This window comes from Rhipicephalus sanguineus, unplaced genomic scaffold, assembly GCF_013339695.2.
Source record: "Rhipicephalus sanguineus isolate Rsan-2018 unplaced genomic scaffold, BIME_Rsan_1.4 Seq1220, whole genome shotgun sequence".
NCBI lineage: Eukaryota > Metazoa > Arthropoda > Arachnida > Ixodida > Ixodidae > Rhipicephalus > Rhipicephalus sanguineus.
The window spans coordinates 12,791-40,001 of record NW_023614511.1 but is presented as its reverse complement, the minus strand read 5'-3'; the positions used below and the strand labels follow the sequence as shown (position 1 = coordinate 40,001).

Genomic DNA, 27,211 nt, shown 5'->3' with positions numbered 1-27,211 from the left:
ACCACCAGTCCCACAGTACCCGTTTCTAAGAAGTACCCGATTCTAAGTCCCCAATAAAGGAATTCTCACTCCCTGGTTCCACAGTACTTGATTCTATTAAGAATCCTTACTCCTTGGTCCCACAGTACCAATTGGGTACCTAGGTTTTAGTGCTCTTTAGCATTAAATTGGAAGAGATTAATAATATAATCATGCCAGGTAAAAATTTAGATGCTTGCAGAGCTAAATACCTGCTGTGGTCCCTTAAAAGTTATAGCCTTGAGCTGCTAAGCATTTGAAAGCGGGTTCGGTTCCCTGCTGCTGAGCTCACACAGCGGGTACCTACTTGTGAAACAGTCAATTTTTTACCCCCACGAATCTGATGATTCGGCCTCCAAATTCTTGGACCTTTTAAACAGTGCTTTGACATCAAGTTTGTGGTAACGTAATTAAATAATAATCTGGAATTTTATGTTCCAAAACCACAATATTATTACGAGCAACGCCGTAGTGAAGGGCTCCGGAAATTTCTACCCTCTTGTGTTCTTGCACTGAGACGAAACAGTACAGGGGCCTCTAGCATTTCGCCTACATCGAAATGCAACAGCTACGGCCGGGATCAAATCCACGACTTTCAAGTCAGCAGCCAAGCACCGCAACTATTGTTCCACTAAGGCGGACATTTGTGGCAACCTAGGTTACCGGTTCTTGTAGTACGAGGCGTGCGTGCAGGCTTGCAGCAGAAAGGACCGGTCGCGGAAGGTGTAGCCGAGTGTCTTTTCCGCTAGGCAGAGTGCAGCCTGCCACGGACTGCTCGGGCTCGCCAGGTGGCCCTCGGGATCATCCGTGTAACGCAGTAGCGATGTTCGTGGTGCCGGGAACCCCATGAACGCTGGCACTGCGGCGCTTTCATTGTCGCCGGCACCTTGCGCGTCCAGGTTGCACTGCTGCAGCTTCAGGCCCATCCACTTCATCACCTGCGACGAAGAGCGCAGCCTTGAAGGAATGCTAACGAGAAATACTAAATCAGTGTATGAGTGATGACTAGGAATGACGAATATTCAAGCACTTCGAATTACACCGCTTCGATTTACAGTACAAACACAGTAAACAAAGGGCAGACAAAGATTACAGTATTTGATTCCGTTTCGACACGAACATAAATTGTTAGAAATTTCAAAGTATTCGAAGTGAACAAACAGACGTATATTTGACTGCATGACACATCCTTAAAAAGGTGGTTTCACTGCGGCGTGGGGCTGCTGTGCTGTAAACCACCTATCCAGAGGAAATCCACACTTCCACGAAACCACACTTCAAGGTAAAATGTACATATTACCTACACCTTGATTAAATATATATTTTTTAAGCTTAAAAGCATGTTATACAGGCTTATATGCACTAAGTACAGCAAATTTTAAAACGTAACATATTTTAGCGCTTATTACTTACGCCTTATTACTATACAATTCTTGCCACTATTAGAATTGGATTCCACTTCACTTCGAACCAAGAAAGTGACATTCGCACACGCCTAGTTCCAATTATTAAAGATAATGTGCAAGTTAGTAGAGTCATGACAAAAATGCTCATTTTTTTATAATATGTGGTATAGTATACCACTCGAACTATCTGATTTAAAGTTATTCAACCAAACCACTATTTGCATCGAACTTCAAATTTACTATTCGGCCATCCTCAGTGATGTAGACATATTCTTTGAAAACTCTTCAGCTTTGCCATCAAAACTCCATAAGCAGAAGAAAATGTAAATTTCAGTCAAAGCTTTGTTTTTTTTTTTTAATTTTGCACCCAGCAGCACTAGTTGATTTTAGCAAGACAGGAAGGTAAGAGAGAACAAGGCCACCCGCGCACAAAACAGATAGGCCGTATTTCAGAGGCCACAGGAAAATGTCTGGAGAGATGCTTAACAAAAAAAAAACTTGTATTAAATAGAAACAAGGCAAAGGTTCTGCAGAAGGTGGAGGCTTCAAGAGACTAAAAATCCTTGAAAAGGAGGTTCCACTAAAATTGACTTTTTGACAAGTGGCCTTGTCTTCTTGTCAGTTGCTGCCTTGAGGACAAGACTGCTTTTCGAAACGTTGGCTTCAGCAACAAGGTTCAAGGATTTTTCATCTCTTGTATTCTAAATGGGTTTCACTAGTGGTCATATATGCATGGCATTGCCAGGAGTCACAAGCAGCTCAGCGGTAACAACAACAGCTTGAATGTCAGTGTAAGATCACGGATTAAAATTTTTTTTTCTCTCATTTTGGCGACATCCAAATATTTCTGCAAATTTGCCACGTTGTGTCCCTAGTTCCTTTGGAGCACAATGTCTAATCGTTTTACCAAAGAATTATGCAGGCTTTTGCAGACGCCTCTTGCGGCAAAATCCATGATATCACCACGGTGATTTGGTGTGGAAACTTAAGGCAGCATCGCTGCCTGCATTTACTTCTCGAATCTTTCCTGGCTTGCCAATACAAGCAAAATCGTGTTTGAAACCGCTTTGGAAAAAGACCCCATAGGGTTATCTTGGGCCAGGAGTTGCATCAGATGTAATATTGCGTGGCAGAAGTGTAGAATCGCACACCATGTGAACTGAATAACAAGTGGGTCATTTGAAAGCTGCCAATCCATTACAAAGACCTGAGCTATAATCCATCTTCGTCAGCCACACCATCAAGAAAGATGCTGGCTTTGAAAACATGGCGTGCGAGACAAAAATGAAGCAAGCTTTGCACTAGTTGTGCCAAGCCTGAAGAAAGTGTGGAGCTGGGCTCCCTTCTTTGTTTCTCTTTATTTTTCCCCTTCCTTCTTGTTCTCTTTCTTTCTTTTTTTCTGTTCTGTCTATTTTTTCTGCGTCTTCCCTGTCTCTGTTCATTTCTAGTTATTTCTTTCTCTGTCTATATAATTCTCTCTCTCTCTCTCTTTGGTTCTCTCCCTTTCTGTTTTTTTTTCTATTTCTCTCTTTCTATGCTTCCCGCCTTATTTCCCTCCTCCTCACCCTCACATTTCTCCTTCTCACCCTCACTTCCCTTTCCTACCCCCTTGCTATACTATACTATACTATACAAGGCTATGCTATGCTCTGCTAGCGTGCCTGGATAGCCAAGTGATTATGATGCTCACCTTCAGATTATGGGTAGACGGGTTCAAATCCTGCCTTGCCAAGAAACTTTTTTTGCCAAGAATTTCTCTCTTTCTCTCTCTCCGTACTCTTTCTCTCACCCATCAGAGTTATTCCATCCCACACCGGGCTAATCGGAGCACGTGTTCTGGGAGCAAAGCAGAAAAAGAGGAAGAGGACGAAGATGGTGCGTGCTGGTTAATGATGATGATAGTTTTCTGTTCGCAGATTACAACCGATGGCTGGCATAAACAGATCCTAATTCACGCGACTTCTCAAGCTCCGATGAGGAATGATACTGACGACTATCGCCTTCATGTCGTCTTAGGTGTGAATACATAACGGGCCGTGTGAGCTTTTCATTGAAGCACAAAAATTATGAGATAAAGGTAAATGGAAGTGGAGGAAAAAGACTCGCCGGTACCAAAGACACAACATTTGCATGAACAATGCTTTTTATGTGGAGAAAATATTTTATCTGATGTTCAGTGCTTGTTCAAGGATGACCACAACGAGTCTAAACGCTTCAGCTGTGATAGTGTGTCACTGCCAAAAATGCACCCTTACCCTGAGGGCACCAATGGGACCGGTGACAAGAAGGTAGGCACCAATGATGGCCTCCACCGAGTCGGCGATGCTCTTGTCAGACAGCTGCGTTGACTGGCGGATTGGAACGGGCCCGGACGTGTTGCGGGATGGAGGAACGAACTCTGGCTTCCTCATTTCAGCTTTGTAGTGCTGTGCATGAGGAAAAAAAAAATTCACTGTAAGGATAGAAGTGATGAAGACATTACGAGTCCAATAGATTGGAATCAACAGACGATCTGAGTTTGAATTCCGCCCTGACGAAAACGTGGTCCAAGTAGAATTACGAGGTCATAGGTGTTCACGTTCTGTATGTGTTCAAAGAGTTATACAGGCTGGTCATGTTTCAGCCGCAAGACCAGTGGTAGAGCTATTTCCTGTTGGAGGCTGCTACGTGTACAAAAGGCTTTAGTACTGGGCCAAGTAGGCTCATGTCCCAACTATAGTCGGATACAACTTAAGAACTTCGGAGAGGCCCTTGCCCACATGAGCGAAGCGTGGTAGCCGATCGCCTCCGCAACTAAAAGAAATAGTGCCGCTCATGCACTTGGTGATGTTCTCAGAAGGCAGGATCACCAGCCATTCGGCTTATGACGCCACTCTAGAGTGCACTCCCATTGGTGCAGGTTGGCATGTATCCACCTTTGCGGAGGAAATGCAACGGACTTCTAAAGATGCATCCGACTATAGAGCAGCGTGGCAACTGCATGAATGCTCTGCCCTGCGACACCCAAGAAGTTTGAAAGTCTGAAACAGCTGAAAGAGCTGATCAATTTAGGTGATGTGGAGAATTAAAAGGACTTCAATGCTTTGAAAAGACCTTAAAATGGGCGCTAAAGCGCAACCCCAAATTATTTTTGACTGATAAACTGTCCTCCGAGAACACTATCGTCTTCAATCTTGACATCACATGTTCTTTATTACAAGACAAAATTAAGGTCAAGGTGTTGATTTTTTAATTTTGCACCGAGACCTTGGATCCAGAGTGTCATTTTGGTTTGATGTCATAAAGTTCAGTCTCTTTTTAGAGCTTGGACACACTCGCTCGACAAGATTTCCCGAGACTTTCTACGTTAACCACTGTCAAGCAGTGTACATCAAAGAATCACTGGTGGTTGAAATTATCTGGAGCCCTCGACTACAGCATCCTTTATAGTCCGAGTCGCCTTGGGATGTTAAACTGCATAAACCAACCAACCAACTTCCTACATTGAATCTCTGGCTCCCTTGGAAAACAACATAATTCATTTATACCAAATGAAAATTATGTACACCGTAGCTTCTAGCAGGGGCCATCAATATCAATGACATCACCACAAGTTGGTACTGAAATGTTAAGGCAGTGGTGGCACCTGTATTTTCTTTCTGCGCCTTTTCTAACTCACCAGGCATCTTTGTGGCTTGTGGTGTTGTGAAACGGTAATTAGTAGGGGTGTGCGAATATTCGAAATTTCGAATATTTTTCGAATAGTGTTTGCTATTTGATTCGCACTGAAATTTTACTATTCGAACTTCCCAAAGACAAATGCAGTCAACGTCCGGTTGAAAGTGACCCCTTCAGATTTTCAATATGCTTCACCTCATTACACTCTCGTATTGCGGCAAAGCTGCCTTTCAAGCTCCGTTACGGTCGAACTTAGCCAAGAGACAAAGTCCGGTTGGAAGTGGTCCCTAGATTTTTAATATGCTTCACCTCATCCCACCCCCCGTATTGCGGCAAAGCTGCCTTTCCAGCTCCGTTACGGTCGAATTTAGGCAAGAGACAGTCAACGTCTGATTGGAAGTGCTCCCTAGATTTTCAATATGCTTCACCTCCTCACAGCCCCGTATTGCGGCAAAGCCGTCTTTCAAGGTCCGTTACGGTCGAACTTGGCCAAGAGACAGTCAACGTCCGATTGAAAGTGGTCCCTAGAGTTTCAATATGCTTCACCTCATCACACTCCCGTATTGCGGCAAAGCTGCCTTTCAAGCTCCGCTACGGTCGCAAATGTATTAACTCAAGAAAACGCTGGTTCCAATATGGAGATGAAAGATGTGCCAGAGTTGGGGGCTCAATTAATGCTGTTTTGGACCTTAAATTTGGGCAGGAAGTCCAAAAAATCGGACGCCGAAGCTTTTTAGCATCCAAAATTTCAGATGTTCTTATATATTGACGTCTTTGAGGCAGATTTGGAACTCTGGACTTGAAGGGAGCACACCCTTGTCTGTCGCATCAGTTGGCCTTCCACAGAAGTTGGAAGAGGAGGAGAGGCTGAGGAAATGGCATCTCTGCCTATCACGTGTAAAGTGTTGTCGGCAACACTTTGGTTGCACCAAATCATGTACATAAATATGATTCGGCCTCTACATTGCCTCATTCTTGATAAGAAAGACAACTATGAAATATGACCCCACCAGCGCTTCATCAACCTAGCGAAAAGAAACACTTTCATGTTGCTATCTCACAAGAACATACTTAGGGATTCTCTGCAACTTTTTCTGTAATTTCACTTCGAATTATTCGAAAAATGTTTGAGAAATATTCGAAAATTATTCGAAATTATTCGATTCGATTTGCACTCAATCTTTATTATTCGAATTCGCTTCGCACCCAAAATTTTGCTGCTCGCACAGCTCTAGTAATTAGACGATATTAAAGAAATCATTCTTGTCTTTACTGTCACTCTAACGAAGCACACGAGACACTCACCTCATAGCTGCTGCAAAGCTCTTCATAGTTCAGCTTCTCTAGAATTTTGGTGTCCTCTCGTATTACCCAGAAGACAAAGTCGACGTCCATCATTATGTCCTCCGCACCTTCGGGGACGCGGTAGCCTGGCGGCAGCCAGTTCCGGAGCGGCTCAAACTGCTCCAGCGCGATCATCGATCCCACATGCATCTTGGAGCCGAGCTGGTGCAGGTTCCGATTGCAGATGATGCGGGCGCGCGTCTGTGTCAGCAGCCCCTCCTGCGCCGACGTGGAGCCGCAGAACAGGTCGATGGTCACCGCGAACTTGAGGAACGAGTCGCCGAGCACCTCGAGACGCTCGAGGTCGAAGCCGTCAGCCGCCTTCGCCGACGTCACCGCTTCCAGCAGGAGTCCCGGGCTCGGGCCGGGGTTGCCCCTCAGCTCCGGCTGGTACTCGAACGACCGTGACAGCCGGGGCATCCGTATCTCCTCCGCGTCGCCGTGGCCGCGGAGGAGGTTGCCGAACTCCACCTCGTCAGGGGCGGGCGAGAAGCTGATCGTGGCGCTCCCCGAGACGGCACTCTGGAAGTCCACGCTTGGCCAGCGGCCCCGAAAGGTCCTGACACCAATGCCGGTTGCCGTGGCGATGGAGGCACGCAGTTCCTCCATGACGAGGAGCTGGTTGAGCCGGTACACGATGCTGGGGAGGCACACTGCCTTGCGCCAGATGCTGGCCGAGACGGGGTGGACGTCGCAAAACTCCGGGACGCGCAGCTCCGTGCGCCGGTTCATGGCTGTCTTCTTGAGGAACACGTCACCCTTGCGGTTCCGGTAGCGCGGCGTCAGCAGGTTGAGCCGAACCTCGGTGAAGACCACCTCAAGGATCGGCTGCGTGGAGTCGGTGACGTGCAGGTGGTGAATGAGGGAGAGGTACTCGCGGAAACTGCCCTTCCCGTCGATGCTGTCGACGGTAAGGTCGGTGCGGATCGCCTTCACGTAGAACGTACTGTGGTGGTAGTGAAGAGGAGCATAGCGAGGCACCACCACGGCGCCTTCGTAGGGGCAGGGATTGAACCTGTAGGCAGTTCCCGTCGCACGTTTCTCGTCGATTCCGCTGACAACTAAGTCGACAAAGGGCCAGTCTATCATAGATATGTCACCGTCTGCAAGATGAATTACAGCCAAACGTCAATATAACGGAAACAGATATAACAACAAATATGTTTGCAATGAATATTGCCATGCAAACTTATTTTTTCATTTTGATGTATTTGGGCTATCAGTGTACAGCGCATATTGCATGTACCTGGCATTTCATTTCCTGGGCACAAGTTTGCCCAATAAAACGTTTTCATCTGTACCAGATTGTGTTCTACGTACTTCGCCGTCACGACCCCATGACAATATTGTGTATTAACAAAGCTATTCTCACGATAGACGCAACTTCCATATAGCCACATTCAACCATATTCGAGAGACCATGCGGCATGCTTATTTAGGTCGTCCTACTTAATCTCTCTCCAAAAACCACCCAAGCCAGCTGAACATACATGCATGAGTTGAAGGGTATTACTTGTAAATGTTATCGAAATGAAAAAAAACATTATACTGCTGCCGTTGTCACTAGTCGAATCTTGAAGATGATGTCCCACATGGCAGTGTTTCTGCAAAAGTGATCACCTTTAACACTACACAGCACACACCCAGTTCGAGGGCATCTCACTAGGCCTTCCTGCAAGTTTTGGCTATACAACGAAAGTAGTTTAACGCACCATATCGGGAGTGTTCTACAGAAATATTCTTTCAAACCAATTCATTACTGGAGGAGCTCCTTACTGAACTGTCCTGTTGCCATGGCTCCAGCAGGCAAGCTGATGGTGGTTTTGAAGTTCCAAGGATGTGTTCCAATACTCATCATAGATGGCTAAATTGATAGCTAAGTGGACAGCAACCATCTTAAGTCCCATTCCAATTTTCACGTGGCTGGCTAAATAGGCAGCTTCATGAAGACAGCATTGGAGACAAATACAATGCAGCCTGCCTTGTTGTCCAAACAAGATGGCGGCTGAGCGGAATGCTCGGATTTCACTGGTATGTATGTCTGCCCACAAGTAGGCGTTTTTCTGCGTCCTTAATGTAAGCCACGTTTAATTTTTATAGATCTGAACACGAAAGAAGTAAAAATAATACCAATTCTGCTTGTTTTCCTTAGCTTTCTCTTGTCTACGTGAGGTGGTGCCAGGTCGTGCAGACGTCCTGCCTGCGTAGACTGTCAACGATGCTGTCCACAATTGGAACACAGCCTGAAAGGCGCTTATTCTGCAACCCACGAAGTAGCACGGTGCAGCGTCGTGGGAAGGGGGGCATGTACAGATGTATATATCGTATATGCACATTATATATTGGTGAGCACACAGACTGTCTATTCTTGCTTTGTCCCTTCCGTATACAAGCACCAATAAAAACTACGTTTCATAAAGCAGGGGGTGATAATCCAAGGGTGCACGTTTGTTGTATTTTCCTCGCCATTACTGGGCACAACAGGTAGAAACAAAATGGCGTGCAGAGGCATTGTGAATAGTGCCAGAAGAGGTTAAAGTGAAAAAAAAAGGGTTAAGAACGAAACTCCAGGATATTACTGTTTCACGCAGCAAAATACACGAGGGTTGCATGCACGCTTGCAGGGTTGCAGGGAACCTTAATGTAACCCTGCATGCAGGGTTGCCTCAGGGTTGCCTTGCCGCATTTGGCAACCTGTGGTGCGATCTTGTACGCATTCCAAATAAACACGGAGGCGTGGCGTTACATCCAGCCGCACGCAAATGGCCCATGCGAACCGCGACAGACGTCACGGCCCTGCATTGACCAATCGCGTGCGGTCACGTGCGGCTGGATGTAATGCCACGCCTCCGTGCTTATTTTGGAACGCGTACAAGATCGCACCACTGGTAACGTTCCCACTGCACCACTTCTTGACACTCCTGTTCCTTTGCTCCAGCCTACCACCGCTCACCTTTTATCACTGGAGCCAAAACTGGACAGCTAGGCGCAGAGCCCAAGTCAAACTGAAGCAGGGGTCTCTCCTTCATTCGGAGAACGTCGTCCCAGATTGCGCGATGGAAACATTGAAGCCGATGGCATTCTTCGGCAGAGAGGCTCACCAGGCCCGCGCGAACCACCGTCACCTCCTCGTCACCGGACCGCGTGAAGATTGGAAACGACGGCAACTGAAATCGGACAAAGTTCTCCCCTTAATAAAAAAAAAAAGAATTACAGTTGAAACTCGGTTTAATGAAATGGATGACCATGACCGAATTATTTCATTAAATCGGGAAGTTTGTAAGATCGAGGAAAGGATTTTGTAGTCCAAAATCAAAAAATTGTAATGTAGAGACACTGAAACGTTACTACGGCATTGCTGTCGCTGCCAACCCATGCCTGCTCATGTGAAAAGTCTATGAGGGTGGCCCGACACTGACCAGGACATGGAGCTTCCAACGTCTGGGCGATGCAGGCCGGATAGATGGTCATGTGAAACTATGACAGGCTACCGATATTGTGGATATTTATTATACACATCTTCTTCATCTGTACATTATCATCATCACAATGCATTTTGTTATGCATCCTCATTTTCGTCGTGTATCATCATCAGTGTGGGTTGACCGTGCCTGTTCGCTGCCGGGTCTTCGGCCCAAATAAACGTCTGCCCAACCAAGCCTTCATAATATGTATAGGTGCAGAGAAGGAATGTAGTGATTGTGTGAGCAGGCCGAGCGAGAAAGCCGCGAGGAGACAATCAGTGCTGTCGCGTAAACCATAAAATAATGACAGCAACCACCGCCTCCACTAGCGCCATCCGGTACGTAAGAGCTGCGTCCGTTGCTCCGTGCATGGCCTAGGCGTTCAGCGTTCAGCCTCGGCAAAGGAGAGCTATGGCCATGACTAGGGTGCCTAGATGTTGTAATGCGAAAGCGTTATAGCGCATGCTAGAGGAAAATCCAGTCTGTCATAATCTGAAATAAATCCCCAATTTTTCAAGTCAGCTATTCCAAAAAAAACTTCGATTAACGGGCTGATGACAACACTGAACCCTGTGGTTATTTGCCAGGGAACGGAAATTTCCTTGTTAGGTCAATAACTTCGTAAAAATGCAAGGGCGGAAAAAAATCGCATCTTCGCGTGTCAGTGCTTTTCTGCTGCAACACCACATGCACCGGAAAAACTCAAGCCTCTTGTTATTGGCAAGTCCGCCAAGCCTCGCTGCTTGAAAAACGTTGTCTCGTTGCCTTGAGACTATCGGGCAAATAAGAAAGCGTGGATGACGCGGGAACTGTTCACGCAGTGGCTGCTGCAGTTCGACAACACAATGAAGAAGAAACAAAAGAAGGTTCTTCTAATCGTTGATAACTGCTCGGCACATATGGTGAACGTGCGTTTCAGCAATGTGCAGCTTGAATTTCTGCCCCCGAATTGTACGTCTTTGCTCCAACCTTTAGACCAGGGCATAATAAGATGTGTGAAGGCCGAATTTCGGAAGCGACTTGTGCAGCGCCTTCTCAGTAACATACGACTGAAGCTGCCCACGGAGGTCAACATCCGTCAAGCCGCAGAAATGCTGACAGGGTCGTGGTGGAATGTCAAGGCAAGTACCATTAGCAACTGCTGGTGAAAGGCAGGTCTTCTCGAGACTTCGCTTACGCCGCAAGACTGCGAGCCTACACCACGAGACTGCGATGACGAAGCGGAACTCGACCCAGAGCTTTGGAATGAGCTTACCGAGAAGCTCCCGGTAGATGCTGCGGTAACCTTCGAGGATTACGTAGACAGTGACTGTGCAGCGGCTACGTCCGCAGAGCTCACCTGTGAAGAAATCGTGAGTCAAGTGCGTGAGCAAGATTGCTGTAGCAGTGACGAAGACGACGCTGGAGATGCAGAGTCTGGGACAACGGAAGAGACTATTTCCAGCTTGGATGTTGTGGTGTTCCTTGAGCAGACCCGATCATACCTCGGGTGCTGCAAGGATGTACCCGAAGACATCCTTAGGAAGGTTGCAGACGTGGAGGCATACATGCACCAGCGCCTGCTTTCTACTCGCCAGAAGAAGATAACCGGCTTTTTTAAGCAGTAAATTGTTTCCACTCGGTGCCCAGTGTTTTCGTTCATTGTTTACGCCCCAACACGTGCACCTCCTGCAAAGGTACGTTATTTTCGCTGTTGTGTTACATTACCGACATCATTTTTCAGTACTACGATATTTCAGAATAACGAATTAAATTCGGCGGTCCCGCGAAGTTCGTTGTAACGAGATTCTACTGTATAATAAAATAAGCACAAAAAGAAAAAAAAAAGAAGTTTCCACAGGTTTCGTGCACAGGACTTCCATATAGCACAGCAGCCCAATACTGTTACCATCATGCCATGGATACATGCGTTGACAGCGTCAATAGGATTGATTGATTTAATAACTTTATTATAAACAGTCCTGAAGCTCAGTTTTTTAGGCCGAGGCGGGCCGCATCCACGTCGGCACCACCAGTCCGAGACGGGTGGCGGCGTCGTGGGCCTTCTGGACAGCCCTTAATTGATCGTCAAGTTCGTCGCTCTTGATAAGCCGCATCCACTTCTCTCATTCGCGGTCGGGATCGGCGAGAGAGGCGGGGCATCCCACCATAACGTGTCTCATTGCCATGACGCCATTACATGCATCGCACACTGTCCTTAATTCCAGCTCCGGATAAATTTTATTTACGTTGTACGGAGTCGGGTAGGTACCCGTCTGCAGTAACCGCAGACTGACCGCCTGTGGTCTATTTAATTTTAGGTGTGGCAACGGAAAATGCCTACACTCCATGTAGTAGTGCTTTGTAATTTGGTTGTACGACAGCAGTGAATCTTTTGTGTCCCCCGAATGGTCATAGCCGTCACCTCGAGTTTGACCGGCACGGCATGTCAGTCCTCGTGCCCGATCGTTGGCGACCTCGTTGAGGTTCACTCGGGTTTCGTCCACTTGTCCCATATGCGCAGGAAACCATCTGATGGCTGTTCCTGGGATTTCTCCTTCTCCTAAGATATTTCTTACGCATTTGGCTACTAGGCCTTTCTCAAAGCTTTTCACCGCCGTTTTTGAGTCGCTGTATACGTGGGTCCATTTGTTACTCCTGACCGCCAGGGCTATCGCGGCCTGTTCTGCGACAAACGATTGCTTACTGAGTACGGTTATCGCGTCCCGCACCTCTCCTCTAACGTCTACGACTACTACCGTGTATGCTTTTCTACCTCTGACCCATGCCGCGTCAACAATCGCCGCCTGTGTACCCACGCTCTCAATTTCTTTAAGAAGGGCTTGCGCCCTCGCCTTTCTCCTGTTTACGTTATGTACGGGATGCATATTCCTTGGGAGAGGGGTGGTTCTGATCGCATCTCTCTGCTCGCAATTAAGCTCCACCTCGACCTCCTCCGGCTCACGCATTCTATTCGGGTCTAGTCCTATTGCAGCGAGTATTTTCCTACCCGCGCGCGTCTTGTTTAATCTAGCGAGTTGCGTTACCTGTTGTGTCTCCGCAATCTCCTCCATGGTGTTATGGACTCCTAGATCTGCTAGTTTCTTGTTCGGCGTGCAAATGGGCAACCCGAGGGTGGACTTCGTTAGCTTTCTGAGTAAAGCGTTTAACTTGTTGCGGTCCGTGACCGTCCAGTTTACTAGACCTCCCACATATCTAAAGTGGCAAAGGGCGAAGGCATGGACCAGCCGTAGCGCGCTGTCCTCTCCTATGCCTCTGTGTCTGTTGGTAATTCGCTTTAAAAGTCTCACGACCTGTGCCGTTTTCTCCGAGATTTTCTGTATGGTAGTAGAGTTACAACCCTTGTCGTCAATGTAATAGCCCAGTATTTTGAGTTCCTTGACTTGCCTTATTTCGGATCCATCTTGGCATGTTAGTGTTATCTTGGGTTCGTTATCGGGGTCGTACCCTTTGGGTCTTCTACCCCTACCTCCAACTTCGCAGCCGAACACCTCAAGCCCATTCCGCTTAGGGTGTCCTCAACCACTCGAACGCATTCCTGCATTCTCGTCTCGGTTTCTCCCATGCTCCCTTGAGCACTCCAGATGGTTACGTCGTCCGCGTATATCGCGAAACCCACCCCCTCAATCCTTTCTAGTTCCTTAGCAACTCTGGTCATGGCCAGATTGAAAAGCACTGGAGACAGCACTGCTCCTTGCGGAGTGCCTCTGTTCCCCAGTTGGTGTTCGTCTTTCGACCTCAGTTCTCCCAGCTTGAGGCTGGCTTTTCTGTCTCCCAGGAAGGATTTGACCACATTAAAGAGCCTTTCTCCGAGTCCCATATCTGACAAGGCTTCGAGTATGGCTTTGTGCGCCACCCTATCAAAGGCTTTCTCGACGTCCAGCCCCAAGATCACTCTCGTGTGCTTTGGGCTGACCTGCAGGACCTGATGCTTGATTAAAAGCATGGCATCCTGGGTTGACAACCCAGGACGGAATCCTATCATATTGTAAGGCAACTTGTCGCTTTGTTCCAAGTGCCTCGTGAGTCTGTTGAGAATCATGTGTTCCATCGTTTTGCCTAGACACGAGGTAAGGGAGATGGGACGGAGGTTGTCGAGCCCCAGCAGTTTACCCGGTTTGGGTATTAGAACCGTGGAGGCCTTCCTCCACTCGTCCGCGTATTTCCCTTCCTTCCACAGTTCGTTGAAATGATCTGTCAGGAAATTAAGGGATTCCTCGTCCAAGTTCTTGAGAAGTTTATTTGTTATGCCGTCTGGCCCTGCTGCTGACTTACTGTAGAGGTCGTGTAAAGCCGACCTCACGTCTCCCTTCGTAAATTCTTTGTCCATTTCCTCGCACAGTTCCCCCTTGTATTCTATTTCGTCATCTCTTTCACCGTCTTGTGCCAGTGGCAAATACTTTTCTGCCAATCGTTTCATGATTTCATCCTGCGGTTTATCTTTGCTTTCTTGGTGTACCAATTTACTGATCATCGTGGACACCCTTAAAGATATTGGAAGTTAGCGTGTTTGAAACTGCACGAGGAGTTTTCATATCGCCACGTACACACGGGTCCGGCCTGCTCGACATCACGTCAATGCCTTGCGCTGTAACGTGTCGTGCAATGCTTCACCATAGTACAGTGTGGCCGAATGTGGTGCATTACTAGAATTCAGTGCCATGCTTGGAGCACTCCAAGCTGCTTCACCAATAAGCAGTGTGCTTGATTGGGCTGGTTGGTGCATATTAGAGGAAGAATAAGACAGCGCTTAGGATGGGACGAGAAGAAGACACAGACTCAGTGCCATGTCTGTGTCGTCTTCTCATCCCGTCCCAAGCGCTGTTTTATTCTTCGTCTTCACCAATAAGAATGTTTACAATCGCAATGTTAGGGACACTCGAGGCAAATCAGTTGACTCTGCTGCTGCTGCTGTTGTTGACATGGCTGCAACTGTTGCTCCCTACATTTGCGAGCGTTATTCTCTGACAAGGTTTTTTTTGACAACTGTAGTGCTTCTGAAAGTGCTGTCAATCCTGATTACTGTTAGTGTTTTTTTTCTTTTTTTAAACAGTCAGTTCTGCCTCGACTGTGTTCTTGTCTTTGAACTTATGGTGGGATCCATGCAATGTTTTCTTGGTGCTCTGTTGTCACATTTGCATGGCACTGGTGGCGCTATAGTTGTGTGGTTTGCCTCTGAACAATTTTGTGTCCTCTCTTTTTCCTTTTCCCTTGCTGATGCTTTTATGTGCACACTGGCGTTACTGCTGTGCAAGGACGTGCAAGGTCGCACGTCCCGCAACGCTCTGACATGGAGTTTGAAAACTGACCCCGCAACCTTAGCAGCATTGGTACGAACCCTTGCCTTTCTCCTCAGCACTGACAATAAAGGTCACATTTACATGATTATGTCACACATTGTCACAAGCCATTCACACGTCATTGTCACTAAGTGATTCATTGCCAAAGGCAATTCTTACGTCATTACTTCGTTGGGTCATACGTCATCAAAGGACATCAGACGTCGTTCTTACGTCATTGAGAACAAACCAACAAAGGACATCAAAGGCCATCAAAGGTGATTCTCCTGTCACTATCATACATCACCAAAGGTAATTCTTGTGTCTCGTCATTATGTCATATGCCATCAAACGTTCTTATTTTACCAGGTGTGGTCCCTGCCTGTGGCAAGCTGTCTTTTCGTCTTTTTCGTCAACTTTAATTTCTTCACATCTATATCATAATTACTACAATACCGTTAAAAGACTACAAATGACATCCCCTATACCTTCCTTGGCTTCATTTGTCTGTTGGTTTTCATTACGGTTGTGTCTAACAAAGAAAAACAAGCCCTCAAGTTCCCCTTCTTTCGCTTATTTTACCAAGTCATCAATCCATACAGCATCAAAGACTGTCGAAGGTCATTGTAATACCATTATGTAAGTAAGTCGCACATCATAAAAAGTTGTCCTTACGCAGGGCATGTCCTCGCGGAGGAGCAGGGCAAACCACGTCGGGCAGTCCTCGGGGTCGACGAGCGTCTCGTTGCGCCAGTTCTGAAGTTCAGATGCCATGTTCACGAGCCGTGTCGTCAGAATATGCAGGCGGTAATGGCCCGCTTCCAAGACTCGTGCCTCGGCAAACAGTGTGCACACCTGAAGGGGGGAAAAGAAGAATCAGCCGAGTTCAAAGAGCCCAAGTGGCTCTGAATTGATTCTCTCCAATGGCAGTGACTCCTACAACTAGAGCTGATGACAAGGACAAGTCAAATGACAGAGAGGATTCACAGATGGGATTAATAGACAGGATTAACAGACAGGATTCACGTAAAGGATTCATGTAAAGGCTTCACGTAAAGGCTTCACAAAATGGCTTCATGTAATGGCTTCACTTAAAAAATGAGCTGCCCCGTGCGTTCATACAAAGAGCATGAAAATCCGTGACTGACAGTTACCCGCTTCTGGTACACTCTCCTGCGCTTCTTCGTGCCGGGCTTGGGTGCGCCCGGAGGCACCTCTTCGGTTTCTTCATTGTCCGAGTCCTCCAGAAGCTTCAGCACGCGCTTGACGGGCAGCAAGCAGTTGTCAAACTCGTCTGTCAAAAACACGAAAGACGTCGACAAGTTACTAAGGCGAAAGCCTTAGATGCCTGACCAAACGCGAAAAGTCACCGTCGACGTCAACATGAGTGATGCAAAAGTGATCATCACATGATAATGTCACCTTATGAGGTCAGCTTATGACGTCATCGTGACATCACTGGTCGCCAGAATCTGTGACGTCACATGATGACGTCTTCACATGACATCGTCGCTTGGTCAAAAGGAGGGTTGATCCTAGAGGCAGTGCAAAACCACGTGTGGTACAGAAAGCTTTTGGGTGGGAGGGATCATTACAATTGACTAAGAAAAAGAAGATGGCTTTTCAAATCAGCATGGGCAAGTGCATAAGGGACCGTGCGAGTTATTTATCTACTGGTTATGAATCATTATGAATCGAAATAAAATTGCTGCAACAAGGTTGATGATCCTGATAGGCAACATGAAACCTTTAAGGCTCGTTCACGGAGGTCATGCAACCAAGTGCAACTGGTGACGAAGCAACGATGCCGTTATGTTCGCACTGTGGCAAGCGTGACCAACCCATCATGACTCTGAAATACCGTGCCGTTCACGTATGCACACACCGCCATCAAAAGTCCACCGACTTCCCCTTCCAGGGCATCTGATTGGTTCACAAGCTCTACGACTGCAGTCGCGTGACTGAGAAATCAAGCAGTGAGCAGTTGACCCAAAACAACTGCTTTTGAATCAGACCGGCTACAGTTAGACCTCAATATAAAGAACTTCAATGTAACAAAATTCTCGATATAACCAAGTGTTAAATTTTTATAACTTCCCGTCAAAAGAACACCATGTTTTCTTAACCTCACTATAGCTTATTTCAATATATAATGTTTATTTCAAGATATAACGAAGTTTGACTGCTGCCATGCAGGATGAACAAGGCAATAAATGGAAACTACCCCTAGTGCCAGTGGACAAATGGTCGTCGCATGCCGTTACTGTGAACACATTTTCAAAACTGCGTGCTATGCGACAGAGAATGGCTGCCAAAGCAGAGCAGTATCTCTACTGGCGATGGCTAGAGGAAAAAAGCTGCACCCAAAAGCCTTGCGACAGGAGCAGAGTAAAGAAATGCATACGGGCAAGCCCACTGTGACTCATAGCTCACTCTACGCAGCAGTTCCAATACAGGGCCGCAAGTGCCTCACATCGGCGCCCAATCTGGCGTTTTGTGTATATATAGTTTAAGGGGGGACGTGGCTTTCGTTACCAACTTTCTTATTTCTTCATGGATTTTGATGAAAATTGGCACACTTATTTGAAATGTCTTTTTAATGCTACTGTAGAAATTTCATGAATATATCTTTACAACTTTTTGATGTACAATATATTTCACCTTCTGCTCTTGTTCCGAGTCTGACTCGCATAAAAAATGCGATAGGAAACTCATTCAAAGTGCTATGCATTCTAAGATGTCTGATTGCGGGCATGACATTCTTAGATTTTTTTATTTGCAACAAAATTTTTTTTAGTTTTCATTTTTCATGAGATGACTGTGCAACAGGCATCGAGGCTTTGTGCAACTCGTCAAATAGCTAATTATCAACAGGCCATACTGAAAAAGCAAGAATGTCACGCCGTGAACTGTGCTTCAAGAAATATAGAACAAAAAACGGAACTGAAATAGACCCAGCGGTCAGTGAGAAATCAGCGGAACAAGCGAAGCAGGAAGCAAGAAAAGTAGTTTTGAGAAAACGGCTTTTAAAGTTGTACCAACGATATTACTTCATCAAAAGGCACTGGGGTCGTAATCTTTTGAGTCCTTCGTAATGTGCAGTTTCTTGAGTGCCCTGTCTTTAGTTTGAGGTGCCTTGCTTCTCTAAAACACAAGAAGATTGTGATCTTTAATGTGTTTTATAAGGTTGGACCTCCTGCACATGTGGCCTTTTATCTGTTGTGCCTTTGTTTTCTTTTTTTTTTCTTAAAATCCTTTTCTGATATACAAAGAACATGTAGCATGAATTTTAAACGAAGTTATGAAGTGGTGTAATAGACATGACAAAAAACAAGATATTTTAATGCAAGTAGGTCATGTACTATGATGATTTGCCAGCTTTCTTGTATTCATGCTCTCATTAACATAATTAACAGTCTTGATTGCAATTGATCATTGAATATTTTATAGGATACTAAGAGCGGCTATCATTATGACAACCTATCCCTTCCTCCTAAATAACAGGCAGTTATGGCCAAGACATTGGTGGAATAGGAATTCCTTAGCAGTTTATTCAAGACGCGAACTGGGCAGATATGAATTCATCTCCCTGTTTCACTCGTCAAGCTAATTTGTAAGCCTCGCCTGCGATGCGCTTCATCATTCACCCGGTCGCGGACACGGTTTTCTGTGAGGCTTTTATTTTTCAGATTATTCATGAGCGCTTACGGCGATACCAAGCACGGCCCCAAGCGCGCTTAAATTGCATCACCAGTGCTTTATTTCACCTCTAAGTGCTCGGCCGCATAGTCCGGGAAGTCGGCACGCGATGTGCTGGGTGGCGGCATTCGATGACGATGCGCAATATGCCTAGATGCGGCGACGAAAAATATACGCGCAACGTGTTTCACCTCGCATTTCGGGACGCCGACGCGCGCCCGCTGCGCGACGAGCTTGGCCGTGGGGTCCGCTGCCGATGCGTAAAATGACCATCCGCTGTACCGAGGAGCCGGCGGGAGAAGCGCTTCGTTCCTTGCGAAGAAGCACACTGCCGCGAGTCCGCTAACGCGTTGTTCTTGCCCGCAAAGTTCGAGGTTCGTCTCGCGTGCTGACGCCGTGAGCGGAGTTAGGCCTAGTGACGACTCCGAGCAGTAGACGCGCCGGCCGCGGTGCCCGATGTTTCAAAGTACGTAATGCGTGGTCGCGAGTACAAAGAGTCGTCCTGCGATCATCTTCGTCACGACGTCCGAAGTGCGCATAAGCAGAACCTCGAACCACGGATCGGACGAGTCAACGCTAGAGAGTCGGTCCGAGACGCGCGTTTGCGATGTTCGCTGCGAGTGTGGCGCGCCATCGTAATCCCACCAAGCTTCCGCTAGTAGCTCCAAACTAAAACGTAGTTCTTGTTCAAAGTTATCGTCGAGCCGTGAACACAGAGCGATTGCGAATACGCCACGAAGTAGCGCGACTTTCGACAGCCGTGAGCTCGAGACGCACGAGCTGCAGACGACGATCTCCCGGAGCGAGCATCGGACCAATGGCGAGGCGCGCTGGGGCAACATGGCGGACGCGGCCAATCGGAGGGCTCGAAACGACCTTCGAACATTTGCTTTTTGTGCACTTGTTTTTGAAGGGAGGAGCCAGCTGAGGCGGGGAATTTGAAGACAGAGAAATGCGCTTTCCGATGAGCCCAAGATACCGGCGCCCGGTGGCGTCGTTGCGGAGCTATGATTTTTTGAAAATCAGTGTTTTTTTGCGATTTCCCCAATAATTTTCGCCACCTCGGCAGGCGCAACAATTTTTTTATAGCACTTCTACGCGGTTTTCGGTGAAGATATTTTGGAATCGGATATAAAAAGGGCTACAGAAACTGAAAATGTGATTTTCAAAAAATCGATTTTTTTGCCATTTTTCGCGATACGAAAGCCGCGTCCCCCCTTAAAGAAGGTAGAAGGAAAAATTTTTGTTCATACTTATTTGGTGCAGACGTTTGCATGTCTCGAGCGCAGCAGCCATCTTTGCGTACTTTTTGGTCTCCATTGGCCGTCCCTGCACGGAAGACGAGAAAACCATCACTTCAGAAACAAACACACTCATATTGTTGGCTTTGTTGAAGTCATTACTTGTGTATTTCCATGCGGCCCACAATAAATGATCCAGTTTAAATAAGTTCTGTTCATGAGTAGTCACAGTGGAAATCCAGTAAAATAGACTAAGGGCACAAAAATATGTTTATATTTAAAAGATTGAATTCAATTGGCGTCTACCACAAAATCCCGAGCAAGCGGCCCTCCCTAAGGTGAAAGAATCTGACAAGACTTGGAGGGGAGACCCTTGCTTGGTCACTGATCAAAATTCAAGATGGTGATGGAAGAGCCACTCAGAATAAAGAATGCACACCCGTGCTTCTAATGAAATGCTTTATTGAATACACATGCATTCACTGTTTTTATTCACCCTCGTCGGGTGAATAAAAAAGTCACGGTTTCGCTGCAACGGCGAAGCAACAAATTGGCGAAGGCGAGCGGCTGTACCAAGTGTTCCTAGCGGTGTTGTCAGCGGCGTTGGTCTCGGGAGCGGAAGAAAAATGGTAAGCATTACCGTCAAAACGGGTCATATTGGTCGTTGCACGAGGTACCGAGGACCATGTGTTGCGGCAGTAACGAGCAATATGTCCAACGCGGTGGCAGGTGAAACATATTGGGCGGTCATCTGCAGTTCGCCACTCAGCCGGGTTGCGAGAACGTGCAGAGAATCGTCGGTTTGAGAAGGACATAGCAGAAGGACGTTCGCTGACTCTGGGCGTGGCAACAGAACACACGGAATGCACTCCGATGTTTTCCAGCTCCTGACGAACGATGGCTTGAACGAGAGGAACGGTAACAGGGGCATCGGTGCTGCGTGAATAGAATGCGGAGGGCGCCATCGCTTCCAGTTCACGACGAACAATTCGTGTAAGGTCTTCCGGCGGCGAAGAATGTTGCGGTGTCGACTGGTCTTCACACGTCGACGTGGCAGCGGTGTTTGGAAGTCTGGCGAACGGTTGGAGAATGCGGCGGCTTTTTGCTTGTTCGAACTGACGACACTCCTTGATGATCGAATCCACGGTAGAGCAGCCCTTGCACATCAGGAGGTTGAATGCGTCGTCGGCGATCCCCTTCAGCACATGCCCGACCTTCTCACCTTCCGTCATGTCATTGTCGGCCTTTCGGCAGAGAGCCAGCACGTCCTGAATATAGGAGAGGTATGATTCCGTGGAAGATTGGGCACGGCAGGCCAATTCCTTTTTGGCGGCGATCTTACGGCCGGCGGGTTTACCAAACACCTCTCGCAACTTTTCTTTGCATCGGTCCCAGCTAGTAAGTTCTTCTTCGTTGTTTTCGAACCACACCTTTGCGGTGCCCCTCAAGTAAAACAACACATTGGCCAGCTGAAGTGTGGGGTCCCATCTGTTCGGTACACTCACGCGTTCAAACATGGCCAACCAGTCTTCAACGTCGACGCCATCGGTCCCACAGAACGTACCGGGATCCTTAGGTGGTACGAAAACAAGTGGTGGGGACGGCGACGTTGGTGGAGACAGCGATGTTGATGCGGAAGCCTCAGCGTTAGCCATGGTTGGGAGGGCGATGCGACGTCCGCTGCGGAGCTCCGTTGCCTGCTGCAGTACCCCGCACGTCCACCAATATGATACGAGGTTGGTTTGGTATATACAATGTATATTTACAAAGAAGAATTGGTACACGAGTCAAGCTGGCTGACCAGCACACTCGCGCGCCAGTCGGGCTGTCGAGCACTTCGTCTTCCTTCACTTCATCTCCGTAACAATATTTCAAGTCTCCCGAAAAAGGGAGGGGGGCGCTTGCTCAGGATTTTACGGTATTTGATTCGGTGCTTCAATTGAATAGCTGCTGTTGTATATTCGAATATGTTTATATTAGCTTACGAATATTTTAAGACCTCAGCTGCACCAAAAGGAACACAATATCAGTGCAAGACTGCAATAAATTTCATCCTTGCAGGCACAGTACAGGCATACAACATGCGAGCTTAATGTAGTGGAACAGTTGCTCGAGAAAGCTGAGTTTACCACTTATACCATGTTAATTTGCACTCTCTGAAGAGGTGTCTGCAAGCGAAGACCATGCTCATTTGGACCCAATGCTCCCTCTATTTGGGCATTTATCAATAATACGAATGCTAGGACGTGAACATCATTTTACGATGATTGTAAAAATAGGGCTGTCTGACACTGCGAAAAAAATCACAGTTTCCCCACAAGGGCAAATCAATGATTGCAATGGCAACAAATTGCAATGTTATATGAAGTAAGGCTAGCAGCTAACTCTTTTGGAAATGATCTTGCGTAACTCAACAAAATGCTGGTTTAAGGGAATACGGATGTGCCAGGGAATGAAGCGGTTTTCGTGCTGTCTGTTCTCTCAACGTGAAATAAACGTTTAGAGCACAGCAAGTTTACGAGCCATCTCCTGATGTCTTGTCAAGATAGCTTACGCAACTGCGCCCTTATGAGCAAATTTTGCAGTTGCTGCTCGAGCGATGCAGCCCCCTCCCCTACCGGCGCCCCATCAAGCTCCTTCGCCTGACAAAAGACGGCCGGGGTGTTTCCTCTGCTTGAGGAGCCATCGACTGCAGGCCTCGTATGTGGGGTGATGTTATCACAACTGCCCTTCGCGCGATGGAAATGGCCGGCTCATTTCAACCCTACTTCAGCCGCGTTTGTCCCTAGCGCTTGCGTGCTTTTGCTCATGCGTAGAACATACGATGCACGGGTCGATGTTATTGATTTGGACTTTTACACGGAACGTGACGGCGACTGCAAAACCTGCCGCGAGTGTCCGTATAAATGATATCGCAATAAAATTATTCGAAAAGTATTCCACATTCTATTCAATTTGCTTCTGCCCTGTGTAGATTTCCAGAGCCCTCCACTATGGCATGCCTCACAATCGTATCATGGTTTTGGCACATAAAACCCCCACAAGTTATTATTATTCGTGACCACACAATATGCGGCCGCCATGCCCGGGAATTGAAACCTTTGCACTCGCGCTCAGCAGTGCACTGACGCAGCCACAGAGCTACCACGGCGGGTCACACGCCGGCTTTACGCATCACGCGCTTTCGAGAAATCCCCAACGTACCCTGATGGCCTCCTTGAGGGGACTAGTCATGGGCAGGTAGATGGTGCAGATGTACATCTCCTTGTCCTCCACTGTCACAGTGCTCAACTGATAGGTGGGCTTCAGGTGCGTGAACATGTCCGACGGAAGGATCATGCAGTACCTGTGAGAGCGTGAAACACACATTCAATGCTTCTGTTTCAAAACAGCTCTCAGTGCTCTCTTAAAGAGGTCATGAACCACTTCTCTAAGTAATCATCCAATGACCTTAGTATTGGAGTTTACCTCACGAATCAATTGAAGCAAAAATTTCTGGAGTCCGTCACGAACAAGCAGAGTTACAATGGTTTGTTGCACGCTTTAAGCACTTTCTCTCTTCTCTCGTTCCGAGTGCACTCGAAGCTAAGCAGGAAGGGATGGCATGGAATAAAAAAAGTTACGTCAGTGCGTGACATGACCTTGAGCGCGCGTGATGAAACGCGATCGCTCTCTCTCGTTATTTTTGTGCGCGACTGTGGCTCAATGTTTAAGGTTGGCAGACTATAGAGTGCTGCACCGGCACGTGGTGGCATGCCGTGGCAAGAAGCGCATCTGAACCAAACGGCACACTTTATTTACGTTGGCTGTTGGCAAATAGCATGCTACCCGCTGTTTGACGTCAAGCAGCAGGCACTGGCAGTTCCAAAGCAAGTGAGGGCGGGCCTTCATTTGAAAAGAGGGCGACAGAGAAAATAGCAACTTTCCGCTCCGCTTCTAAACTCTGTTTGCCATGCATGACTGCAAGATTTGGCTGAGATGTTCATAGCAGTGTCTGCTATTCTCAGGATGTGTTTTCTCACCAAGCCCTTGGGATGGTTCATGACCCCTTAACCTTTGGGTGATGGGTGTTACTTCAGTGAAACAAATTCAATTGTTAAATGTACATTTGGCTGGTGATTTTTGAGCACTCCAGAGCAGTCTGGCAATGCGCATTACATATAACTGGTCAAAATTTAGTGCCTTGGATACATTCAGCACACTTCCCTTCAGCAAGAAGTGCCCCTAGGCGCTCTCACCTTTGAACTTCGAGCTATCTGATGATAGATCTGGCGCAGTTGCAGTCTCATGGGCCCTGCACCTTCCGTTGTTGGTGTGACATCACTCAAGGCAGCATTTGCAGCAGTTTCTCGCACCTATACACCTTGTCTGTTTTTCACCAGAAGGCACAACAGCTTTCCTCTTACAGCCTACGAGTGCTCTAGCGAGTGGCTGCACGTTTGGCCCAGACACCTTTGCCCCAGTTCGGATCAAAAGCGGGATCCACAATGTTGCAATCCGAATTGGCGGTCGCAAACTGAATGCTCAAGTCTTCTTAAATTTCCCACTTTCCAAAGATTCTTGTTTAAAAAGAAAAAAACAAACAAACGAAAAAAATATTCATGGCCAAGTAAAGAAACACACCTACTGCCTACAGTTGATAGGCTTTTAACTTCTTTCTTTTAAGTGCAATGAGAAATTATAAAATTCGCTATGTCAGTTGCGAGTTGTATTTCTCTGCTATTGCGTATTTCGATGAGGAACACCTATGTATGGTAAAGCTCGGTCTCTCGTTTTTATGAACGACTCAAAGGCTGCATTGCAGACAAACCAACCTGTTGACCAGGCCGATGGCCGAGCTGAGCGTTATCCGAGGGGCACCATCCTCGCGAACCGGCATGTACGGCGGCAGCAGCTCGTCGACGGCAAAGCTCAGCACCACCTCGGACGCGAGTGGTGCCTTCCTCTCGTGGCACTTGTTCATCAATATCTGCACACAGAAAGGAACAATAACGTCTATAGTCTGTTACGGTCTAAGAATAAATACAAGCTCTGCCCCCAGAACTGCGGTGCGCCTGTCATACATCAGTTCAAGCAAGTCGTGCTAGGTGGTTTCCGTTGTAACCGTAGGTACTTTTTCACTGCTAATGTAAATACTATGCACATTATTAATTAAAGGTTCGTCGTCCCCACTTAAAATATGCTTCTTCAAGCAGTGATGCCAGAACCTTTGCCAAAATTCGCCAGAAAGTTCAAGTTTTCGACCAAAAACCAGCGACACGAGCATGTGTCTGTATGGGGAAAATCAGCTACCTGAAATACACGACAGGTGCTTGCCGTCACAAAAATGAGCATACGCAATTGGACGGGGCACCTATGCAAATTTTCCCTGGGTGGGTCAGCAACATCTGTGGGCGGAGCTTACATTCATCGTTAGGTTGTAATCGACTATAGTTAAGGCAAGACATGCGCAATCATGTGGGCATTCTGGCTCTAAAACAAATGTGCTTGCTGGATGACTTCTCATCCAACACAGAAAGCAGGTTTTTTAGGGAAAGACAACAATTCCAGAACTTTCAAGGGCCTGTGAAAATGCACTTTTCAATTTCAAGGGTTTCAAGGACCTGCAATCACCTTGCTTGTCATAACACTTGGTGAAGAATAGCCAGTGATAGACAGTGCAAGCCAAAGTTAGCTAGTGCTCATAACATGCGCTTAACTGCGACAGGTTTCACACAAAACTAATACACCTTTTGCTAGAGTGTACCTCCTAATTTTAACACATTAAAGAGACCAATTAAAGAGACCATTAAAGAGACCAATGCTACCATGCAGAGAATGCTAAAGCTGCATTGAGCATGAAAAAAAAGAAACATATTTGAATGCGCTAGTATAAGCAAAAAATTCAGGAGCCCTTGACGTAATGAGAAAATGGAGTCAAGCGAAGCTTGGCGTGTGCATGCCTGACGTACAGTGAACTCCCGTTAAGACGAACTCTGTTAAGACGAATTCTCGCTTATACCGAACAACACGGGACCACTTGTTTGGTTTCCCATAGACTCAATGCAAAAAAAATTCGCTTAAGACGAACCGCCCAACTCTACTCTTCTGTTAAGACGAACTTTCGCGGTGATCGACAACGCGCGAAACGAAAACTGCAGTTGTGGCGTTGCATCGAACGCGACCAGCGCTTCGAGGAACGCGTTGAGAACGCATCGACGTGCTACGCCATACGACCAAGCGACGCCCGCGTTCCTGGACGGCTGCGGCGTCTGAACACACCGGTGACTGCTCCGCCCACTGAGGTTATAAAAGCAGGACAGACAATAAACGGGGGGCTTTTTCGGTTTGGGGCTTGAACGCTCGTCTCCTGTCTTTTTCTTCTGCGCGTCTGCCCCGACACGGTGGCAGTAACGCGACATGGTGTCAGAAGTTTCCGGCTGACGTCGAGAAAGCATCACGCAGTATTTCTTCGTCTCTGAGGATCGCTCTGCACAGAGGATCCAACTCAACTGCACAGAGGATCCAACTCAACGATCCCAACTCAACATGCCTGGTGACGAGTCAACAGGGACTTGCTCCGGAATGTTCACCATCCAGCCGCCATCAAACTTCAACTTCGAAAGAACGTCCGAATGGCCGGCATGGTCGCAAGAATTTGATGACTACCGGTTTGCTTCGGGATTGAACGAGCGCAGTGAGGAAGCTCAAGTCAGGACGCTGCTTTACACAATGGGAAGGCAAGCGCGGACAATATTCCAAACCTTCAACTTGTCGGAAGACGACGCCAAGAAATACGAGGTCGTCAAGAGCAAGTTTGACAAGCACTTCGTTGCTGCTCGCAACATCGTCTACGAAAGTGCTTGCTTTCACCGCAGAAGCCAGAATCCCGGAGAGTCCGTCGACAACTTCGTTACAGCTCTGCACACGCTTGCAGACAGGTGCGACTTCGGCACATTCAAAGAGAGAATGATTCGCGACCGCTTTGTCGTTGGCCTCAGGGACGCGAAGCTCTCCGAAACGCTGCAAATGGACGCCGACCTCACGCTAGCAAGTGCCGTTGCCAAGGCCCGTCTCAAGGAAACAGTACACGAGCAACAGCATCAGTTGCGAAACAACGCCAG

At 47.3% G+C, this 27,211-nt stretch overlaps 1 protein-coding gene across 1 annotated transcript; it reads right to left on the bottom strand.

Annotated features, from left to right (window-relative positions):
• Positions 1–681: 681 nt before the first annotated feature.
• On the bottom strand, positions 682–25,518 carry LOC119376480 (endoribonuclease Dicer-like; the record flags this gene model as incomplete). Its single annotated transcript, XM_037646290.1, has 10 exons — positions 25,513–25,518; positions 24,923–25,077; positions 23,313–23,454; positions 20,121–20,196; positions 16,323–16,462; positions 15,844–16,023; positions 9,379–9,592; positions 6,387–7,528; positions 3,680–3,850; positions 682–956 (listed from the first exon to the last, which is right to left on the bottom strand). Coding segments are annotated over exons 1-10 (2,501 nt in total), but the record flags the coding sequence as incomplete, so codon positions are not given.
• Positions 25,519–27,211: the final 1,693 nt, after the last annotated feature.